General features: G+C 44.7%; 1 protein-coding gene across 1 annotated transcript in view; it reads right to left on the bottom strand.

The window, feature by feature from the left end:
- Positions 1 to 19,351, bottom strand: part of RYR3 (ryanodine receptor 3) — a 1,933,484-nt gene that overhangs the window by 185,718 nt on the left and 1,728,415 nt on the right. Inside the window, exons 91-92 of the mRNA XM_078661960.1 lie at positions 16,932 to 17,018; positions 15,902 to 16,105 (exon numbers count right to left, since the gene is read on the bottom strand). Of these exons, the coding sequence (XP_078518086.1) occupies positions 15,902 to 16,105; positions 16,932 to 17,018 (291 nt within the window). The remainder of the gene's footprint in view (positions 1 to 15,901; positions 16,106 to 16,931; positions 17,019 to 19,351) is intronic.

Raw genomic sequence — 19,351 nt, 5'->3', positions numbered from 1 at the left:
ATGCATCACGTTAGCAACTGGACGCAGCGTCTCTCCTAGAAGACTTGGCCAAGGAGTGAAGTTTGGAAGAAGCATTCCGAGTGGCCTACGTGGCTACCAATGCAACACGTTAACAACTGGACGCAGCATCTCTCCTAGAAGACTGAACCAAGGAGTGTTGTTTGGAAGAAGCATTCGGAATGGCCTACGTGGCTACCAATGCAACACGTTAAACAACGGGACGCAGCATCTCTCCTAGAAGACTCGGCCAAGGAGAGATGTTTGGAAGAAGCATTCCGAGTGGCCTACGTGGCTACCAATGCATCACGTTAACAACTGGACGCAGCATCTCTCCTAGAAGTCTCGGCCAAGGAGTGATGTTTGGAAGAAGCATTCCGAGTGGCCTACGTGGCTACCAATGCATCACATTAGCAACTGGATGCAGCGTCTCTTCTAGAAGACTCGGCCAAGCAACTGGACGCAGCGTCTCTCCTTGAAGACTCGGCCAAGGAGTGAAGTTTGGAAGAAGCATTCCGAGTGGCCTACGTGGCTACCAATGCATCACGTTAGCAACTGGATGCAGCATCTCTCCTAGAAGACTCGGCCAAGGAGTGATGTTTGGAAGAAGCATTCCGAGTGGCCTACGTGGCTACCAATGCATCACGTTAACAACTGGACGCAGCATCTCTCCTAGAAGACTCGGCCAAGGAGTGATGTTTGGAAGAAGCATTCCGAGTGGCCTACGTGGCTACCAATGCATCACGTTAACAACTGGACGCAGCATCTCTCCTAGAAGTCTCGACCAAGGAGTGATGTTTGGAAGAAGGATTCCGAGTGGCCTACGTGGCTACCAATGCATCACGTTAGCAACTGGACGCAGCGTCTCTCCTAGAAGACTCGGCCAAGGAGTGATGTGTGGAAGAAGCATTCCGAATGGCCTACGTGGCTACCAATGCATCACGTTAGCAACTGGACGCAGCGTGTCTCCTAGAAGACTCGGCCAAGGAGTGAAGTTTGGAAGAAGCATTCCGAGTGGCCTAAGTGGCTACCAATGCAACACGTTAACAACTGGACGCAGCATCTCTCCTAGAAGACTCAACCAAGGAGTGATGTTTTGAAGAAGCATTCCGAGTGGCCTACGTGGCTACCAATGCATCACGTTAGGAACTGGACGCAGAACATCTCCTAGAAGACTCAGCCAAGGAGTGATGTTTGGAAGAAGCATTCCGAGTGGCCTACGTTGCTACCAATGTATCACGTTAACAACTGGACGCAGCATCTCTCCTAGGAAACTCGGCCAAGGAGTGATGTTTGGAAGAAGCATTCCGAGGGGCCTATGTGGCTACCAATGCATCACGTTAGCAACTGGACGTTGGACTGCGCTGGCCCTCATGGTGCATTTCCTCTGATGGAATGAGCAAGAGTCGGATACACCAGGAACTGGGAGCTACAGTTGATGTCACAAGGGTACCAGTGAGCACCGGAGGGATACTAGCCCTGAGAGGGCTCCAAAACTGGCACTTGTTTTAGAAAGGCTTTTGAAGGCCTGTATGCCCCTTGGGCAATTCTCAATCAGCTGTGATGGAAAAATCAATGTGCATGACACCCTATATTGTTACCTTTTATGGTACCCAGAAGATGCAAACTAGGAAAATTTCCAGAATATGGGAAATTGCATGGCACCCTAGAAATACTCATCTTCTAACCTTAAAATGTAAAAGTTTACGATATGCTCATATTCTGAAATTGAATTGCAGCCCAAGAAATGGGACTGTAAATGGCACCCTGAAAATACACGTATGGAAAGGCTGCTGGATTCATGGCACTCGAAAATATTATTATTTAGGGTATGCTACCAAAATGAATGCATATGGCAATCTAACGTAGGCATGGATGGCACCGTGAAAATATGAACATTTAAGACAGCTGTGAAAATGTCAATGTTTACAACATGTTTATTGGACTCCAAAATGCCTAAAACAGAAGATGGGCGGAATGCTGAACAAATCAAACATTCACCCCCAGACACAGATCTGGTTAAAGCCATAGTTTTTTTTTTCTTGCCACGTCATTCCAGTTTAGAACCAGCCATATGCAAATCAGTCTTGACCCTGCTCCCCATGAGAACAGTCTAGACCAAACTGCCAGGCCAGGTCCTCCCTGGACCAGAAACAAGCCTTCTGAATGTTTCATTTGTTCAGCATTCCGTCCATCATTTGTTTGTGCAGCATTTTTCCCCTAGGTGGGATGGGTATGTTCAGACATGGGTTCCTTGCTATCTGTGCCACTGGATTCAAGCTAGCCTGGCTGAAATGGGGCGATACCCTGAAACCAGACCTAGGAGGCTTGTTTCCAGTCCAGGGAGGACCTCGCTTGGCAGTTCGGGCTGGGCTGTTCCTATGAGGAGCAGGGTCAAGACTGATTTGCATATGACTGGGTCCAAACTGGGGTGATATGGTGAGCAAAAGAACGATGGATTTAACACATATCTCTTGACTTGGGGTGAATATTTGATTTGTTCAGTATTCTGTCCATCATTTGTAGGCATAGCATTGTTTTCCCTAAGTGGGATGGGAATGCCCAGATGTGGGTTCCTTGCTCGTCCGGCCACTGTATTCAAGTTGGCCTGGCTGATATGGGGTGGTACACCGAAACCGGACACAGGATGCTTGTTTCTAATCCAGGGAAGAAATGGCCTGGCAGTACGTTCTGGACTGTTCCCATGAGGCACAGGGTCAAGACTGATTTGCATATGGCTGGGTCCAAACTGGGGTGACATGGTGAGCAAAAGAAGGATAGCTGTATTGTGGAAAAGTAAATTTTGCCATGTTATATGTGCCTACGTGTTCCCCATCTTATGTCATATGTGCATGATCGATATGCATGTATTCCCTTCTGATCGATTAAAGACGCAATTACAGTTGTGTCCATCTCTAGTACGCCAGTTTCCAGTCTTCGTGAAAGCAACGAATATTAGGCCTATGTAATCCTACGTTGCCACGTTTCACAGTGTGCACGTTAATTCATTGAATTATCCCCGTTTCTAGGCCTCAAAAGGGCCCGGACTCAGATTCAGCTCCTGTCTCCTGAACCCTCTCCGAGGAGCGATACAGCCCCCACCTGTATCCCTGACCCTTCACTTACTTCATGCCTCGCAGTGCCCGGCTCGGCCTGGCTCTGCCTCCCAGTCTGCCAAGAGTATGTTATGATTCTAGTTATCAGTCCAGCCCTCCTTCTCTGCATTCCTAAGCTACTGAATCGCATCAATAGTTTCCATCATGGTCTAGCCTTTATGTCTCCATGTAAGAGAAATACTGTATTAATGTTCATAGAATATCACTAGCACTGCACTACATATAGAATTATGCATGCACCAGTCTTAGAGTCTATTAGCCTTTGCCCTGATAACTTTTGGATTCTATCAACATGTACTCTAAACATCAGATACCAGATAGGCCCTGGGTACATGTCGCTCTGACACTCCAGACTTTAGTCTCCTCTTCTAGCGCAGAAGTCATAGCCCCCCAGTTCTCCCTAGTAACACGTCATTGTCAGTTTGCGCGCACCACTAGGTTAGAGGTCCCAGCTGCTCAGGTAGCCCCCTCCATGTTTCCGCCCCGTTTATGACATATTCTGTTACGTTTGTATCACATGTCTATGTATACGCCCTGTACACACCTCTTGTTACACCCACTTTATGCCTTATCTTTCGCGACTGCTACAAACTCCGCCTACTGCTACGCCTACTGTATTGAATGCAATGTATTTTGTTTAACTATATATATCGTGCACTGTTATTAAAGTTTGCTAGCCATTCCCAGATCCTGCCCCGGCAGCTGCCGGGCCCCTGCCATCCCATTCCCGTACAGGCTGTCCTGTTCCTGTCCTTTTATGCTTAATTAAAGCCTGTCAACTTCAGCTACCTCGTATCTTGACTCTTATTTATTGAGCTATCTGTTTATATTGTATCCAGTCAAAAATAGAACCGGTAATTAATTATTTATTTACCACATAATGGCGCCCGAATAGGGACTTGCCCTTTCCCCACGCGCCGGAGAAGCCACGCAGGCCCCCTGATCCTCTGCAGCCGTGACGGAACCATACCGTGCACGTGCAGATATTTCTGCTTCAAGTATCCCTCAGGCCCACGGAGGAGACGGAGGTTGCGGTCCAGCATCCAGACGAGGCGGTGGAGGAACGCGGCGAGTCCCGACCAGAGCCCAAGACGAGAGTCCAAGGTCCGAGGTATCCGGAGGCCCACCTGTAACTAAAGTCCGAAGTTCGTCCGTCCGTCGTCGTAGCAGTCCAGTCCAGTCCGAGGCCTTCCGTTCTTGCTGCCCGGTGAGTACCGTTGCTGGGGTAGTATCTAGACAGGGTCAAATAATTTGTCTCTGGTCCGTGGGTTTGGGTACACAGATCCAACACGAAGTGTCCACTTAGGTGGATGCGGGTCCTGACGTGTCTCTTTATGGGACCGGTAAGTTTCGTACTGTTTCAGCAGTGCATCTAGTAATTCTAGTCAGTTCTGTTCTCGAGAAATTCATGTGTTCTGTTCTCAGTATTTCAGGTAGTATTCTGTCCGAACTGTTATTTTAAATGTTATTTCATGTGTTTTCAATGTCGTGGTATGAATGATTCGTTTTCAAGTTATTATTGTGTTTATTGTGTATTGTATTTGTGTCCAGACTCTAGCCTAGTTATGCCTCTGTTCTCAAAGTTACGTCAGTTAAAAACTAGAAAAGGTCTGCTCAAGGAAGCAGTTCCTGTCCCGCCTAGGGACAGTCCAGGTCATTTTATGTATCATAAACATGGCATAAGTGCCATATTATATCTAGATTTATGGGTAGAGTACACCAAGGAATTAGAAGAGAAATATAGATGGCCTGTATCAGGTACATGGGATGCCGAGTGCATCATGCGAGTAGAAGAAGCATTATGGAAAAAGAAATCCAGACAGTCCCAGAAAGATGCCATCGAGTTATGGCGCAAAGAATCTCACAAAAGAACAGAGAAAGAAATCAGAAAGTCTGAGTTAAGTAGAGAATCCTCAGAAAGAGCCCAAGAAAGGGAATTAATCGAAATAGGTGAACGAGTTAAAGCCGAACAGTCAGACAGACAGAGAAATGCCCTCATTAAGGGTATGTATCCTCTTCTTGCCGAGGGCTTGCCAAAAGCAACCCCGGAAGCACCATGTAATTTTCCGCCACCATTAGTTCCGATTAAGCTACGTCACAAACCGACCGCAGCTGATATTTTTCTCTCGTCCTATTTGGACGACACAGTCCCAGAATATGCAAATCCTGCTCCGCCAGCTCCTGTAAATAATGTAATTCCTGTTCTTCCAGCCACCGGGGCACCTGTTACAGCACCTGTTACGGTACCCCCGGTCCAGCCCATAGTACAAATTCCCGCTACATCGGTCACTCTGCCAGCACGAAGAGTATCAGTCGACGATTCCAGTTTAGGGGCCGCGGGGGGAGGTCCTCCTGGTACCCCGCCGCCACACAGACGTGTAACGTTAGTCGAGTTACATGAACGTGCGTTACAGCGTACGCCCAAATATCAGTCCGTTGCAGATATCAAGCGAGCTCTTACCGAATGCCGTTATGATCCAGTCCCAGGCGATGATAATATGGTTATATATTCATTGCGCGTAAGACGGGTGACCGAGTATTTGGAAACCCTACCAAATATGAAAGAAGATCTAGACAGAATATATCGTTTCATCCGTACAGGAGACGATCCAGAAAGTATTGGCGAAATCATGTCTCTAAGGAAAGCTGAGACCCAGCTCATGCTATTAAAATTTCTAATTAATTGTTTAGTAAGGGAACAAGATTGTCCGACTAAAGATCCGATCGAAATGAAAGTCCTGACAAGGTGGAGTGATAATATAGCCGAGGGTAGACACAAGACACTCAGTAGTATAGAAAGTATGTACAAGAAAATTCGTAAGGAAATAATAAGGTTACACGACAATCGTAAAGCAGCACAAGTAAGCGAGAAAGAAGACAACACTGATACTGAAGAAGTAGAAGACGAGAATACCGCCAGAATAGCGTATGTAGGTAGAACTAGACTCCCCGACTGACATTCACGCCTAGAACACAAGAAAGTTTTTCCTCTTCCAGCACCAGAACAAGGTTCTCTTGAGCAAGTATTCCAAGCCACCGATCACATTCTGAAATCACGAATCGGTTATAGTGAACTTAGTACCATGCATGAACAAGAACTAGCCCGATCAGCAGTCCGATGGACTACTGATTCTACCACTTTTCCAGACGAAATAGTGGCACAAATGTTTCTGAAACTGCCCCCAGCCGAGCAGCGACTGGTGGGTATGTATATGATCCAGCACCTCATTACACTGTATGAGGGACAGCATTCTGATCCAGGTCCGTTACATGATGTTCTGAACGAGTTACTCCAGTATAGATGGAGAGGTCTAGGTACCGATTTAATTAGTGTCATTCTAGAACAGCGCCACAAATATAGAACGTTTCTGAATCCGCATTTTGTTCATGTCTCACCTCCAGAAAGTAAATCATTTTACATAGATAGACAGCATCCGTTACGAGAAGTACACCCAGTTAGGACAGCGGGTGGTGAAATGCAACGAGTATTTGTTTACACCCCTATCACAAAGATGGAACTCTTAGAGATGAAGAAATTAATTCCCTGTCACGACAAAGATCCAGCAGGGTTCCATCGAGAATTAAAAGACATGCTCAGAATGGGAGAGTACACGTATCCAGATATCATTAAAATGCTAAAGGTCCTGTTGCCCGCAGGGGTATATGAAAAACTCAAGGAAAAAGAATGGGAGGTGGGAGAGAAAAAGATTGATTGGACAGCTCTAGAAGCTGAAGATAAAATACGAGTACCAGGTACCGGTCTTGGGGATAAATGTAAAGAATTGCCCGAGTTATTGATACAAGTTTTGCCAAGGTTACTAGCCACGAAAAAGGAAGATTGGGATGCAATCTCAGCATGTAAACAGAAACAGGATGAAGACACTAGTGATTTTTATTCTAGATTTGAGAAATGTTTCATTATCAACAGTGGTCTGAAGACAGGTAGCGAGTCATACCCTCATCTTTTTGTTACTAAACTAGTCGAGAATTCAAGCCCACAAGTTAAAAATCGAGTTTTGAAAGTCGAAAGTACCTGGCAAGCTAGTACCCCGTCACAAATGTTACAGATGCTCCAGTATCACCAGAACAGAATCAGGGAAGAGCAAGAACACGAAAGGAGACGTATGAAAGACACGAAAATGAAAGTACTAGTTGCACAATCTGTTCCACAAGACAGTCAGAAGAGGGGTCCGAATCAAGCCAGTCATCCTGCAGCTCCCGTTAAAGGGACATGCAATTACTGTAAACAGCCAGGTCATTTCATAAACAAGTGTGCAGTTCTGAAACACAATATAGCCACTGGTAAAACTAAAGAAAGACCACGTCCGCCTAGACAAGAACAAGTTTCACAGACTTCACAGTCACCACAGAATGCACAACAGACAGTTCCAGCATCGCAGCCTATCGCTGCAACACAGCACGTTACACAGCAAATGTACCAGTATGCTCAGTCAGAGTATCCAGAGTATCAACAGTATTCATGAAACAGCCTAGAGAGGGAGGTAGGCTTGCCTCTCATCGAGATACCTGTAGATCAAGAGGGTCCCTATGTACACAGTCAAGTATTAGGGAAAGACAGAAAGTTTCTGATTGATACAGGGGCAAGTAGGACTACTATCAGTCATGACGAGGTTCCAGGGGCTCCGCTCTCAGGCTCTAGAAATGTTTCCCTTGGATTTTCAGGAAAGCCTATTGTAAACGAGATATCAAAGCCAGTTACTCTAGAAGTTGGTCCATTGTCCCGAACTACTGATTTGTTACTTACGAAATCATGTCCAGAAAATTTGTTAGGCATTAAAACATTGAAAGAATTAGGTGCAGTAATTTGCTGTTCCCCAGAAGGAATCCGATTGTTCTTAAGGGACTTTAAAGGTCACTATGTATTACGTGATTTTGATCCAAGATTGTCAAATGTACCGCAGCATTTATGGGCGCAAGGTCCAACTGATGTAGGTTTTATGCAAATCACACCCCATCGTGTGACCCTCAAGCAAGGTATAGTCTTGCCACGAATCAGACAGTACAGATTGCCACCTGAGGCTGTAGCAGCCTTATCCAAAATTATTGATGAGCTCATTGCTCAAGGAGTGGTTGTAGAAACTGACTCCAATGTATGTAATTCTCCTATCATTCCAGTCATGAAACGTACTGATCCAAATGCACCTCCAGTATATCGATTAGTGATTGACCTTCGAGAACTTAATAAATGTATCATACCCCAGTATCCAGTAGTCCCAGATATTTCATCCCTATTAACAGCTATTGATTCTGAAGCTACATTTTTTTACTGTAATCGACCTCAAGAATGCATTTTTCAGTGTTCCCATTCATCCAGACAGCCAGTACCTTTTCGGTTTTTGTTTAAATGGAAGGAGCTATAAATTCACACGAGCTCCTCAAGGTTTCACAGAAAGTCCTAGTATTTACAGTCAAGCACTTAAAAGACAACTAGACAATATTCACATGCCAGCTGACACTGCCCTGCTCCAGTATGTCGATGATCTACTGATCACAGCCCGTTCTGAACGTGACTGCGAGCGTGCGTCACTTACAGTTCTGTATTTCCTAGCCGAGATGGGGCACAAGGTGTCCCCTTCGAAGCTTCAGTTCTGTGTCCAGCAAGTGATCTACTTAGGCCACTTACTGTCCAAGTGGGGTAGGCAGTTGACACCAGACCGTATCCAGTTAATAGCGAGTCTTCCACAGCCCAAGACACAAAAGGAGGTACGTGCTTTTATTGGCCTCACTTCTTACTGCAGACAATGGATTCCTCAGTATGCATTTCTAGCCAAGCCACTGATACAGTTAACGACACAGGAGGCAGCCGTATCGACTGTCCTCCCTTGGACCCAGGAACATACACTTGTTTTTAATGAGTTAAAGAAAGCCTTATGCCAAGCACCTGTTCTAGCTACACCGAACTACAGTAAGCCTTTTACACTTTTTGTCACAGAACGTAATGGTACTGCATTATCTGTTCTCACACAAGATCAAGCCGGACAGTACAAGCCCTGTGCTTATTTTTCGAGCACATTAGATCCAGTAGCCCAGGCTCTGTCTGCGTGCCTCAAGTCAGTCGCAGCCACAGCTCTAGCAATCAGACAAAGTGATTCCATAGTATTAGGACACTCCCTGACAGTACAAGTTCCACATTCCGTGGAAGTTCTTTTAAACCGAACACAGACCCAGCACTTGACCATTGCACGTTTAACAGGTTATGAACTGACACTGTTCCAGCCACACATAGAAATCAGACGCTGCAACGTTTTAAATCCTGCTACTCTGTTACCGTCAGTTACTTCAAATCCTGCCACACATGACTGTGTGGAAGTTGTTAACACTATGACAAAGCCAAGACAAGACCTGACAGACATTGCATTACCTAATCCCGACCTGACACTTTATGTGGATGGTTCATGTATGAGAACTAGTACAGGAGAACTAGTAGCCGCGTATGCAGTGACTACTGACACAGAAGTTATAGAAACACATCGTATTGACACCCTGTCTGCTCAAGCAGCAGAGCTAGTTGCTCTGACCCAAGCCTGCATACGTGCCAAGAACCTGAAAGTAAACATATATACAGATTCACGTTACGCATTCGGAGTTGTACACGACTTCGGAGTGCTCTGGCAGGAGAGAGGTTTCATGACTTCTCATGGAACCAAGATTCAGCATGGTCTCCTCATTCAAGCTCTGTTAGATGCAATACATTTACCGACAGCTATCGCTATCATGAAGTGCAAAGCACATACGAAAGTTACTGATATCATTTCCCAAGGTAATGATCTAGCAGATCGAACGGCTAAGCTTACAGCTCAGACTCCAGACATTCCAGTTAACACGACACAGACACTCACTCTAGATTCGACTACTTGTATGACAGTTAAGGACCCTACACAAGATTTCATAGACATACAGTTACATGCCACTCCCGAAGAAATCAAGAAATGGTCCGAACAAGGAGGGGTCCAGACAGATCAGGGATGGGTGACGAAGGGAAAAGCTACATGGTTTCTCCCCGACTCTATGGTTCAAGTCATTATCCATACCGCACATAGTCCAGCACATCTAGGAGAAAAAGCCATGTTAGACAGTATACAGAACCTTTGGTTTAACAAGCACTTACGAGCTGCAGCCAAGCAGAAAGTCCGTACCTGTATGATATGTTGCCAGTTCAATCCAGGTAAAAGTGTCCCGGTGGAACAAGGTGGATTCCAACCCCCTGACCACCCTTTTGAAGTCCTCCAGATGGATTATATTCAGATGGAGCGATGTCGAGGTTTCAAGTATGTCCTCGTAGTTGTATGCGCTTTGTCCAGGTGGACAGAAGCATATCCAGTTCCAGATTACACAGCAGCGACCACTGCCAAGCAGTTGGTTCGTGAATTCTTCCCCCGTTATGGACTCCCTAGGGTCGTGTATTCTGATAACGGCCAGCCATTCTCATCCGAGCTAATGAAACATGTTTCCCTTTTGTTAGGGTACCAGTGGAAGTTCCATTGTGTACGCCATCCTGAAGCAGCCGGTCTCGTAGAGAGACATAATCAGACCTTGAAAATCCGTATTGCCAAGACATGTAAAGAGAAAGGTGTAGACTGGCTAGTTGCCCTGCCAGTTGCTTTATTCTTCATGCGCATGGTTGCACATTCCAGATCAGGTCTGTCCCCTTATGAGGTCATATTCGGCCGCCCCCCAAACATGTGGGGTACACCTAGACCCCGCAGTATTACAGATGTTTCCAGTAATATGTTGACAGATTACCTAGCTTCCTTGATGTCTGCCCTACACTCTTGTCGTTCACAGGTTGCCGCCGCATTTCCAGACAATACTGAAGTGAAACCGCACGAGGTCATTCCAGGAGACCTTGTTCTCGTAAGGAACTTTGATCGTTCAAGTCCGCTGGAGCCCCGTTGGAAGGAGCCACGACTAGTCCTCCTGACCACCCGCACGGCCGTGAAGTTGGAAGGCCGCAAGGGTCCATCTGTCGCATATCAAGAAATTCCATGGAGTCCGGAAAAAGACGTTTATAAAGGACATTTCTAAAGACTGTTCCATTTCTAAAGACTGCCTGAAGCCAGACTCCAAACCAGACATTGATTTGAATCCCGAACTGAAAGTTCCTCTGTTAGAGAAAACTCCGCAACAAGAGTATAAGTTAAAGCTCCGGTCTAGTAAAATAAGTCAGCCAGTTTAATTGTCTAAGTCCCTCTCGGGTGAAACGGTTAGACAGGTTTCTGACATGTATGAGATAGACCCCCATAGTGAGAGAGTTAGTCAAAACTCTATCCGATGTATCGTTTTTCTAAGTTTTCTATTGTTTCTAAGTTTGATGGTTACCTGCACAAGTTATGCATTGCATTGTTGTTTTCCAATTTCTCATGTAAATAAGTTTTCTAATGCCACAGTAGAGCACACATTTAGTGATCTGCCTCCTCACGAGTTATCCTATCGTCTTGCTATGAGAAATAATACATTCATCCGAATGTTACACTATTCACACCAGACCAGCAATGCCACTAATTGTTGGGTGTGTGGTCGACTCCCCCCTTTCCAGACACCGAAGGGAGTTCTGCCACTCTTTCCTTATCCGTTTTCACATAATGGTTCGTGTGGAGCATGGTCCACTTTAACGTCATCCTCCAATGATATGTCCCTTCTGAATAGAACATGTTTTCCAGACAAGCAAGGTCTCCCCCATAGAACAGGGTTAGATCTAGAAAATGAAGTATATGATTTAGGTAATTATTCTTCGAATTGTATGGTCCTGAATGTTCAGTCCGATACTACTCCAGATTTACCTGCTATTTCAGTACTACCAGCCAAAGGCGAATTATGTGTCAGAAAGAATGGTTCCGCACATGTAGGACATAGTGATTGTATTACTACTGTCGAGTATAGTGACAGTGGGAAATCTATTTTCAAAGCCTCACGTCATTCTTATTTTGTTTGTGGTCAGACCGCATATGTTCGTCTGCCCCTCGATTGGGATGGAACATGTTACATTGCCTTCCTACTGCCACCAGTTTTTCTAGCCCCATCAGATTATCACAGAAACACACATCTAGTACACGCCAGACATAGAAGGGAGATTGAGTCCCCAATTGTCGATCAAACTGAAACTGCTCTAGAACAATATACAGATTTCAATAAAGGTTTCTTCTTCTTTATAGGACCTGTCCAGAATAGTAAGTTAATCCGTAGACTGACCAGAACCCTTGAAGCAGTAGTGAATGAGACTACTTCTGCTCTAGGTAACTTAACTGAAGAGCAATCTGCTATGAGATTTGTCGTGCTCCAAAATCGTCTCGTTCTTGACGTCATACTGGCCGATAGAGGAGGAGCATGTAGAGTCATCGGATCTAGTTGCTGCATTTTCATTCCTAATAACGCGCCGTCTGTTTATTCAGCCATAACCAGACTTCACAAAATTGCCCATCAGTTACACCAGAATCCAGGCACCTGGACATGGTCCGGTTGGCTCTGGAGTATCATATCCGCCTGGGGATGTAAAGTATTGTCATTCCTAGGTATTGCAGTAACGATCATATTCAGTTGCTGCCTCTGTATACAATGTGGCCCTGCGATTTGCGGCATGTGCGCTACCTCTTGTATTCCTAGTCCTAAGTCCCGTTCCAAGACAATTCGAGACGAGCAAATGATGCTACATGAAATAATAGATGGTATCATGAATATAGATGTTTCCTGATGGAAACGTAGGGCACAAGGAGGGAATGTGGAAAAGTAAATTTTGCCATGTTATATGTGCCTACGTGTTCCCCATCTTATGTCATATGTGCATGATCGATATGCATGTATTCCCTTCTGATCGATTAAAGACGCAATTACAGTTGTGTCCATCTCTAGTATGCCAGTTTCCAGTCTTCGTGAAAGCAACGAATATTAGGCCTATGTAATCCTACGTTGCCACGTTTCACAGTGTGCACGTTAATTCATTGAATTATCCCCGTTTCTAGGCCTCAAAAGGGCCCGGACTCAGATTCAGCTCCTGTCTCCTGAACCCTCTCCGAGGAGCGATACAGCCCCCACCTGTATCCCTGACCCTTCACTTACTTCATGCCTCGCAGTGCCCGGCTCGGCCTGGCTCTGCCTCCCAGTCTGCCAAGAGTATGTTATGATTCTAGTTATCAGTCCAGCCCTCCTTCTCTGCATTCCTAAGCTACTGAATCGCATCAATAGTTTCCGTCATGGTCTAGCCTTTATGTCTCCATGTAAGAGAAATACTGTATTAATGTTCATAGAATATCACTAGCACTGCACTACATATAGAATTATGCATGCACCAGTCTTAGAGTCTATTAGCCTTTGCCCTGATAACTTTTGGATTCTATCAACATGTACTCTAAACATCAGATACCAGATAGGCCCTGGGTACATGTCGCTCTGACACTCCAGACTTTAGTCTCCTCTTCTAGCGCAGAAGTCATAGCCCCCCAGTTCTCCCTAGTAACACGTCATTGTCAGTTTGCGCGCACCACTAGGTTAGAGGTCCCAGCTGCTCAGGTAGCCCCCTCCATGTTTCCGCCCCGTTTATGACATATTCTGTTACGTTTGTATCACATGTCTATGTATACGCCCTGTACACACCTCTTGTTACACCCACTTTATGCCTTATCTTTCGCGACTGCTACAAACTCCGCCTACTGCTACGCCTACTGTATTGAATGCAATGTATTTTGTTTAACTATATATATCGTGCACTGTTATTAAAGTTTGCTAGCCATTCCCAGATCCTGCCCCGGCAGCTGCCGGGCCCCTGCCATCCCATTCCCGTACAGGCTGTCCTGTTCCTGTCCTTTTATGCTTAATTAAAGCCTGTCAACTTCAGCTACCTCGTATCTTGACTCTTATTTATTGAGCTATCTGTTTATATTGTATCCAGTCAAAAATAGAACCGGTAATTAATTATTTATTTACCACAGTATCGTAGATCTCGACAGGGGGTGAATGTTTGATTTGTTCAGCATTCCGTCCATCCTTTGTTTGCGCATCGTAGGTGATGTGGTTAGTAAAGACAATCTGGAAAAGTTGATGTTTAAGGCACCTTGTCGTTGTGAACATGGACGCCAGCTTGAAAATGTCAGTAGTACCTTGATGATTCGAATGTGCCTCACAATCAGAAAAGGTAGACGTTGCCAGTTCCATGACAATGTGTACCAGATGGATGCCTTGAAGATGGCAGCGTGCATGTAACTTTGGACATCTCATCCTTTACAGCACCATGTCTTGGGACAGGCTGTGTGCTAGAGAAGGGATGAATGGTAGTCTGATAGTGTCCTAGCAAATACTGCCTAGATGTCCATGCACTGTGCTACCAGTGCACCTCAAGTTCTCTGCTGGAATTTCTTCTTTAGCCCTTACTTCACCTTACCCATCCATCGTGCCCCTAATCTCTTATTTCAGCTCTGTATTTGTTGGGAGATGCTTGCTGTTGCACACAGCTCTCACTATAAATCTCCAGTGTGAGTACCCATGGGATGGACGTGGTGCTCTTTCTAGTGCAATTCAGCCACAGAACTCACACTTTTAGTGAGTCTGCGGTACAACACTTAATGAGTCAGGGGTGCACCTATGCGGAACTGCAGAAATTGCGGAGCAAATGGCCTCAAAGGAATAAACATACAATCCCGACTTATTTGAGGAATCCATGATGTGTCGAAGCACTTGCAACACGATTTCTGACCAAGCGTGGAATGGTGCCCGTCCACTAGGCAGAATGGTTAGAATCCGTCTGGGGAAAGGAAGCTTTGAAATAATGTGAGAAATGGGGTACAGTTAACTTACGTGCTTGTAAGTTTGGAGAAACTGGGATAACTTAGTGCCAGATGTAGGAAGCCTAATACGGGTCGGTAACTGCCCAAATTACCGAATTTTGGCCGTTACCGACCGGTATTAGGCTTTGCATTTGTTGGGGCCTAATTTAAGGAATCGGTAAATAACCGAATTCTTAAATACCGATTCGGTAAATTACAGAATCCTTAATGTAGGAAGCACTCAAATGAGTGCTCTTCACTTGTAAGGATTCGTTATTTACCACCAACTACAAGTTGGTGGTAAATATCGAAACCCTAAAAAAAGCAATGTTGTGCTTTTTTCAACTGTGCCACGTGGCAGACATACATGCCCTTAGGGCATGTATGTGTGACACATGTGCACCCATGCACTATACAGGGGTGCAACAGGGTGTCAATATAACACCCTGCCACCCTTGTAAGTCTACCGCCTTTTACCGATTCGGTATTTACCAAATCGGTAATTCTCATTCATTCCTTTGGGCCTCCAGGCCCATAGGAATGAATGGTAAATACTGAAGTTTACCGATTCGGTAAAATTTACCGAATCATTAGCTACATATCATTTACCGATTCTAAAATACCGAATTGGTAAAATTCGGTATTTTAGAATCGGTAAATGATTTTTACCTACATCTGGCCCTAGGTGATGCATACTGCTTTGATTTCTCCAGTATAAATTCACCTGCATGAACCCCTCCTAACCTATACCACACGTCTTACCCCGAAACACCTGAGCCACAGAACGCCAACCTCTTCAACATTTTCATCGAGGCGAAGCTCTTGTCTTCTAGTGGGTGTAATGGAAATGTGTACTGTACTTTACTGCAACATAAAGTTGCTCTAGATTTTCTCTTGCACTCTGAATTCATTTGGGACAGGTACAAACCCCATAAAGTGTTTACTTAGGTCAACATGTAGTCTGTTAATCTTGTCAGAGTGTTACACATGCACATATTCCAAGAGGTACACTACCTTCAGGCAGTAGTACCCAATGACACACAGGCATGAGATGATGGTATGGATCACTGCCAGAATCCGAAGCGTTGGAGCCATATAACCAGTCGTTTCTTGCAAGACGAAGTACACCACCCCTTCGTCCTCGTCGTCGTCCTCCTCAAAGGTGTTCCACATGTCAGAATCTTCTTCGGGTTCGTCATCGAAAGGCTCTTCAGTCACCTGGGCACAAACAATTCAGTTACAGATGTGGCAAGACAATAATTTCAAGTGTTACTATTTTCACCTGTGGAGGTGGGACCTTCTACAGACCAGCATGCCATGGATTCCTAGGGAGCCCCACGTGGGAGGGTGAACATGTGGAATGTATTTCAATATTCAATAACTGCTGTGCATCTGAATGGAGCTTTATAGAAAACGGTGTGCATAGGTTTAGGCAGGAGCATTTGAGTTGTCTGAAATTTATATTTTATTTGTCAAAAAAAATTAAATTGTGTATATTAAGAATTATGTACCTACAAAATACATACAGTCCTTGTTACTATCCAACAGCACTTCAGGGGCGAGTTCTAAATGTTAGTACTAATCAAATAATCAATGCTGGTATTTTTCTAATTTTCCTTGAACAAAGAGTGTTACGATTAGATATTGCCAACCTTTCTTCAAGAAATGCAAACTGGCTGTTACCGGCCCATTAAAGCATACCTTGGAAGGGTGAAAGACTGGTCCAAAGGAAGGAATTAGTAGGTGGGTGTTCATGATGTCTCTTTTAAGAGTGTTAGAAAGATAATTCGTTCTGATTTTAACTCTTGTAAGAGTGAAATGCTGGCAAATCAAAATAAATTTAAAAGGTGAAACAAATCACGAAATATTATTATCCCATGAACTTGATCCCTAATTATTTGAGTACTTTGGTAGCAGCGCCACTCACAGGCATTTTGGCAACATTAGACCTCTGCCACTTTGCTGCAGTGAATCTGATTTTTGTCATGAGTAAATGTCACACTACATAGTAAACTTAAGCAAGAAAATGCAAGACGGGACATACCTTGTAGAACAGTAGAATGAAGTTGATGGCAAATGCGACAAAGAGAGCAAGAAACCGCATATTGTAGAAATTCCTAGCCAAATAATTCTGAAATAAATAAATAAAAAATACACAGAACTGTGAAACCTGGCGACAATGAAACAAAGCTAAGGGGTAGCTTACAACATTGAGGGGGTAGCTGGGGTCACTAAATAGTGTAACAAAAACACACAGAATGAAGATGACAGCAGTATGCATAAAAACATTGTATATAAACATTGTGGAGTAAAAAGAGGCACCTTAGTTTCCTCAAACACATTTGTCTGATTTGCTTGTCTGATCAGCCTCTCTGTTTTGAGGGTGAAACAGGAAAATTAGTTTATTTGGATGAAAACTTGTTCTTTTACGACGCACCAAAATGGGTAGTGAAATGAGAAACTCAAAATTACTTATAGCCTAAATACAAACCGTAAATTCAGGGCAGTACATTAAAAGGTCATCGTCGACCATTTTAGAAAACAAAAACTCTTGGCCTGTTTTGATCGACTGCACTAAAAGCTTCTGTTAATAGTGAAAGCCTGATTCTTGCTTACTATTCTAGCAGATGTGAGTCTCTTGCATAACACTGTCTTTCATGGAAAGAATGTGATGGCTGCTTTGTGCATTGGTTTAAAGGGTTCTTTCAATAGTTCGCCAAGGACAGTATTTAATTCCCATAGAGTAGCCAGAGTCTATAGTGACGGGTATGCTCTGAACAGCCCTTTTAAGAATTAGCAGGAGGCATGAACCCAGGTTTAGCTGCTAAGGGTACTCTGATGGAAGCATAGTTTGGGCCTGACAGGGCCAGCTGCAGCAGGTACTGTAAAATCTGTTGAGGTTGAGCACTGATGGAATATAGACCTCACTCTTTGGCACCAGATGCAGAAGTATTTCCTTTTGGGATTGCTTTCAGTGGTCGATGTAGTTCTGGCTTGTCCAGTCTGAAGGCATTATTAGTAGTCTGAACTGCAAATGGACAGGGCCAAAGAATATAAGCTGAGCGAGGCCGGGTCTGGGTAAAGAATCTGGCCCTTCTCAGTGGAGAGGCATTCCTGGTTTCTGACCAGATGTATCAGGGGAATCTCCAGTGCGTGCAGGAGATAGGTGAACCAGTATTGATGGTACCAGGATGAGGCTAAGAGGATCACACAGCAGACATCTCTCTCGGCTTTGCTTAGTCGCCTCAGAATGAGGGTTACTGCAGAAAGATGTACAGAAAGGTCATGAACTATCACGCCTTTATCCTAGATTAACTCATTTACCTGCTGGTAAAGTTCCAGCATTTCTTTGTGATGATTTTGCAAAGAGGTCCAGTGTCAGAGGGCCCCACTGTCGAAAAAACATGTTCATCAGATGATGACGTAAATCGCTTTTGAGGGAGATGGTTGATGTTCTGCTGAGGGTGTCAGCCCACGTGTTGTAGACTCCGGGGAGATATTCTGCTGTTCGTGAGACTCTGTACTGTATTGCCATTACCCAAAAGACTTGTGCTTCCTATGTGTACGCTAGAGCCTTTGTGCAACCCTGTTTGTTTATGTAAACCATGCAGGTTATGTTGTTTGTCCTCAGTAACACTGTTGGAGTTCTCCAGCCATGCAAAGAACAAATGCAGCCCCCTTGCAGAGTGCCCTGATTTATAGGACGTTGATGTGAAGATTATTCTCCTGGGTTGACCAGAAAACTCCTACTTCCAGATCCTGAACAAGGGCAACCTATTCTTCCAAAGAAGTGTATGCAGTCATGACCAAACGCCTTTCTTGAGGATGGCAATATGGGCCCTCCATAAGATTGAGTTGTGGTAGCCTCTAGACCAAAGCTGCTTTGATCTTGTTTAAAAACAGAATGTGATCCTGACAACTGGCGCCATGAGCGTTCAACTCCTCTTGAAGGGAACTCCTAACCTTGAGGGTCATCAATATGCAGGAAGACATCATGCATGTAGGAATTTGAATACCTGGAGTGATGTTGGTCTCAGTTTGTGTTTCTTGCAAAAAAGATAGTAGACACTGAATTATTCCTTTTGATGAGGAAGATTTGCCTGCCTTGGTGCCCAAAATGGCACCCAGGAACTGGATGAATGTCATGGGATGCAGATGGGAATTGGCCACACTGACTGAGAGGCCCAATTGTTTGAACAGCTCTATGTTTGCTTTGTTCGCCCTAAGTTGGCGGGGTATGCCCGGACGTGGGTCCCTTGCTAACTTTGCCACTAGATTCAAGCTAGCCTGGCTGATGAAAGGTGTTACCCAGAAACCGGTCCCAGGATGCTTGTTTCTGGTTCAGGGAAGACCTGGCTTGGCAGTTGGGCTGGAATGTTCCCATGAGGCACAGGGTCAACACTGATTTGCATAAAGCTGGGTCTGAACTGAGGTGGCAATGTGACCTAAAGAATGATGATCGAT

Source organism: Lissotriton helveticus, chromosome 9 (assembly GCF_964261635.1).
Source record: "Lissotriton helveticus chromosome 9, aLisHel1.1, whole genome shotgun sequence".
NCBI classification, from domain to species: Eukaryota; Metazoa; Chordata; class Amphibia; order Caudata; family Salamandridae; genus Lissotriton; species Lissotriton helveticus.
This window is presented reverse-complemented; position numbering and strand designations above follow the sequence as displayed.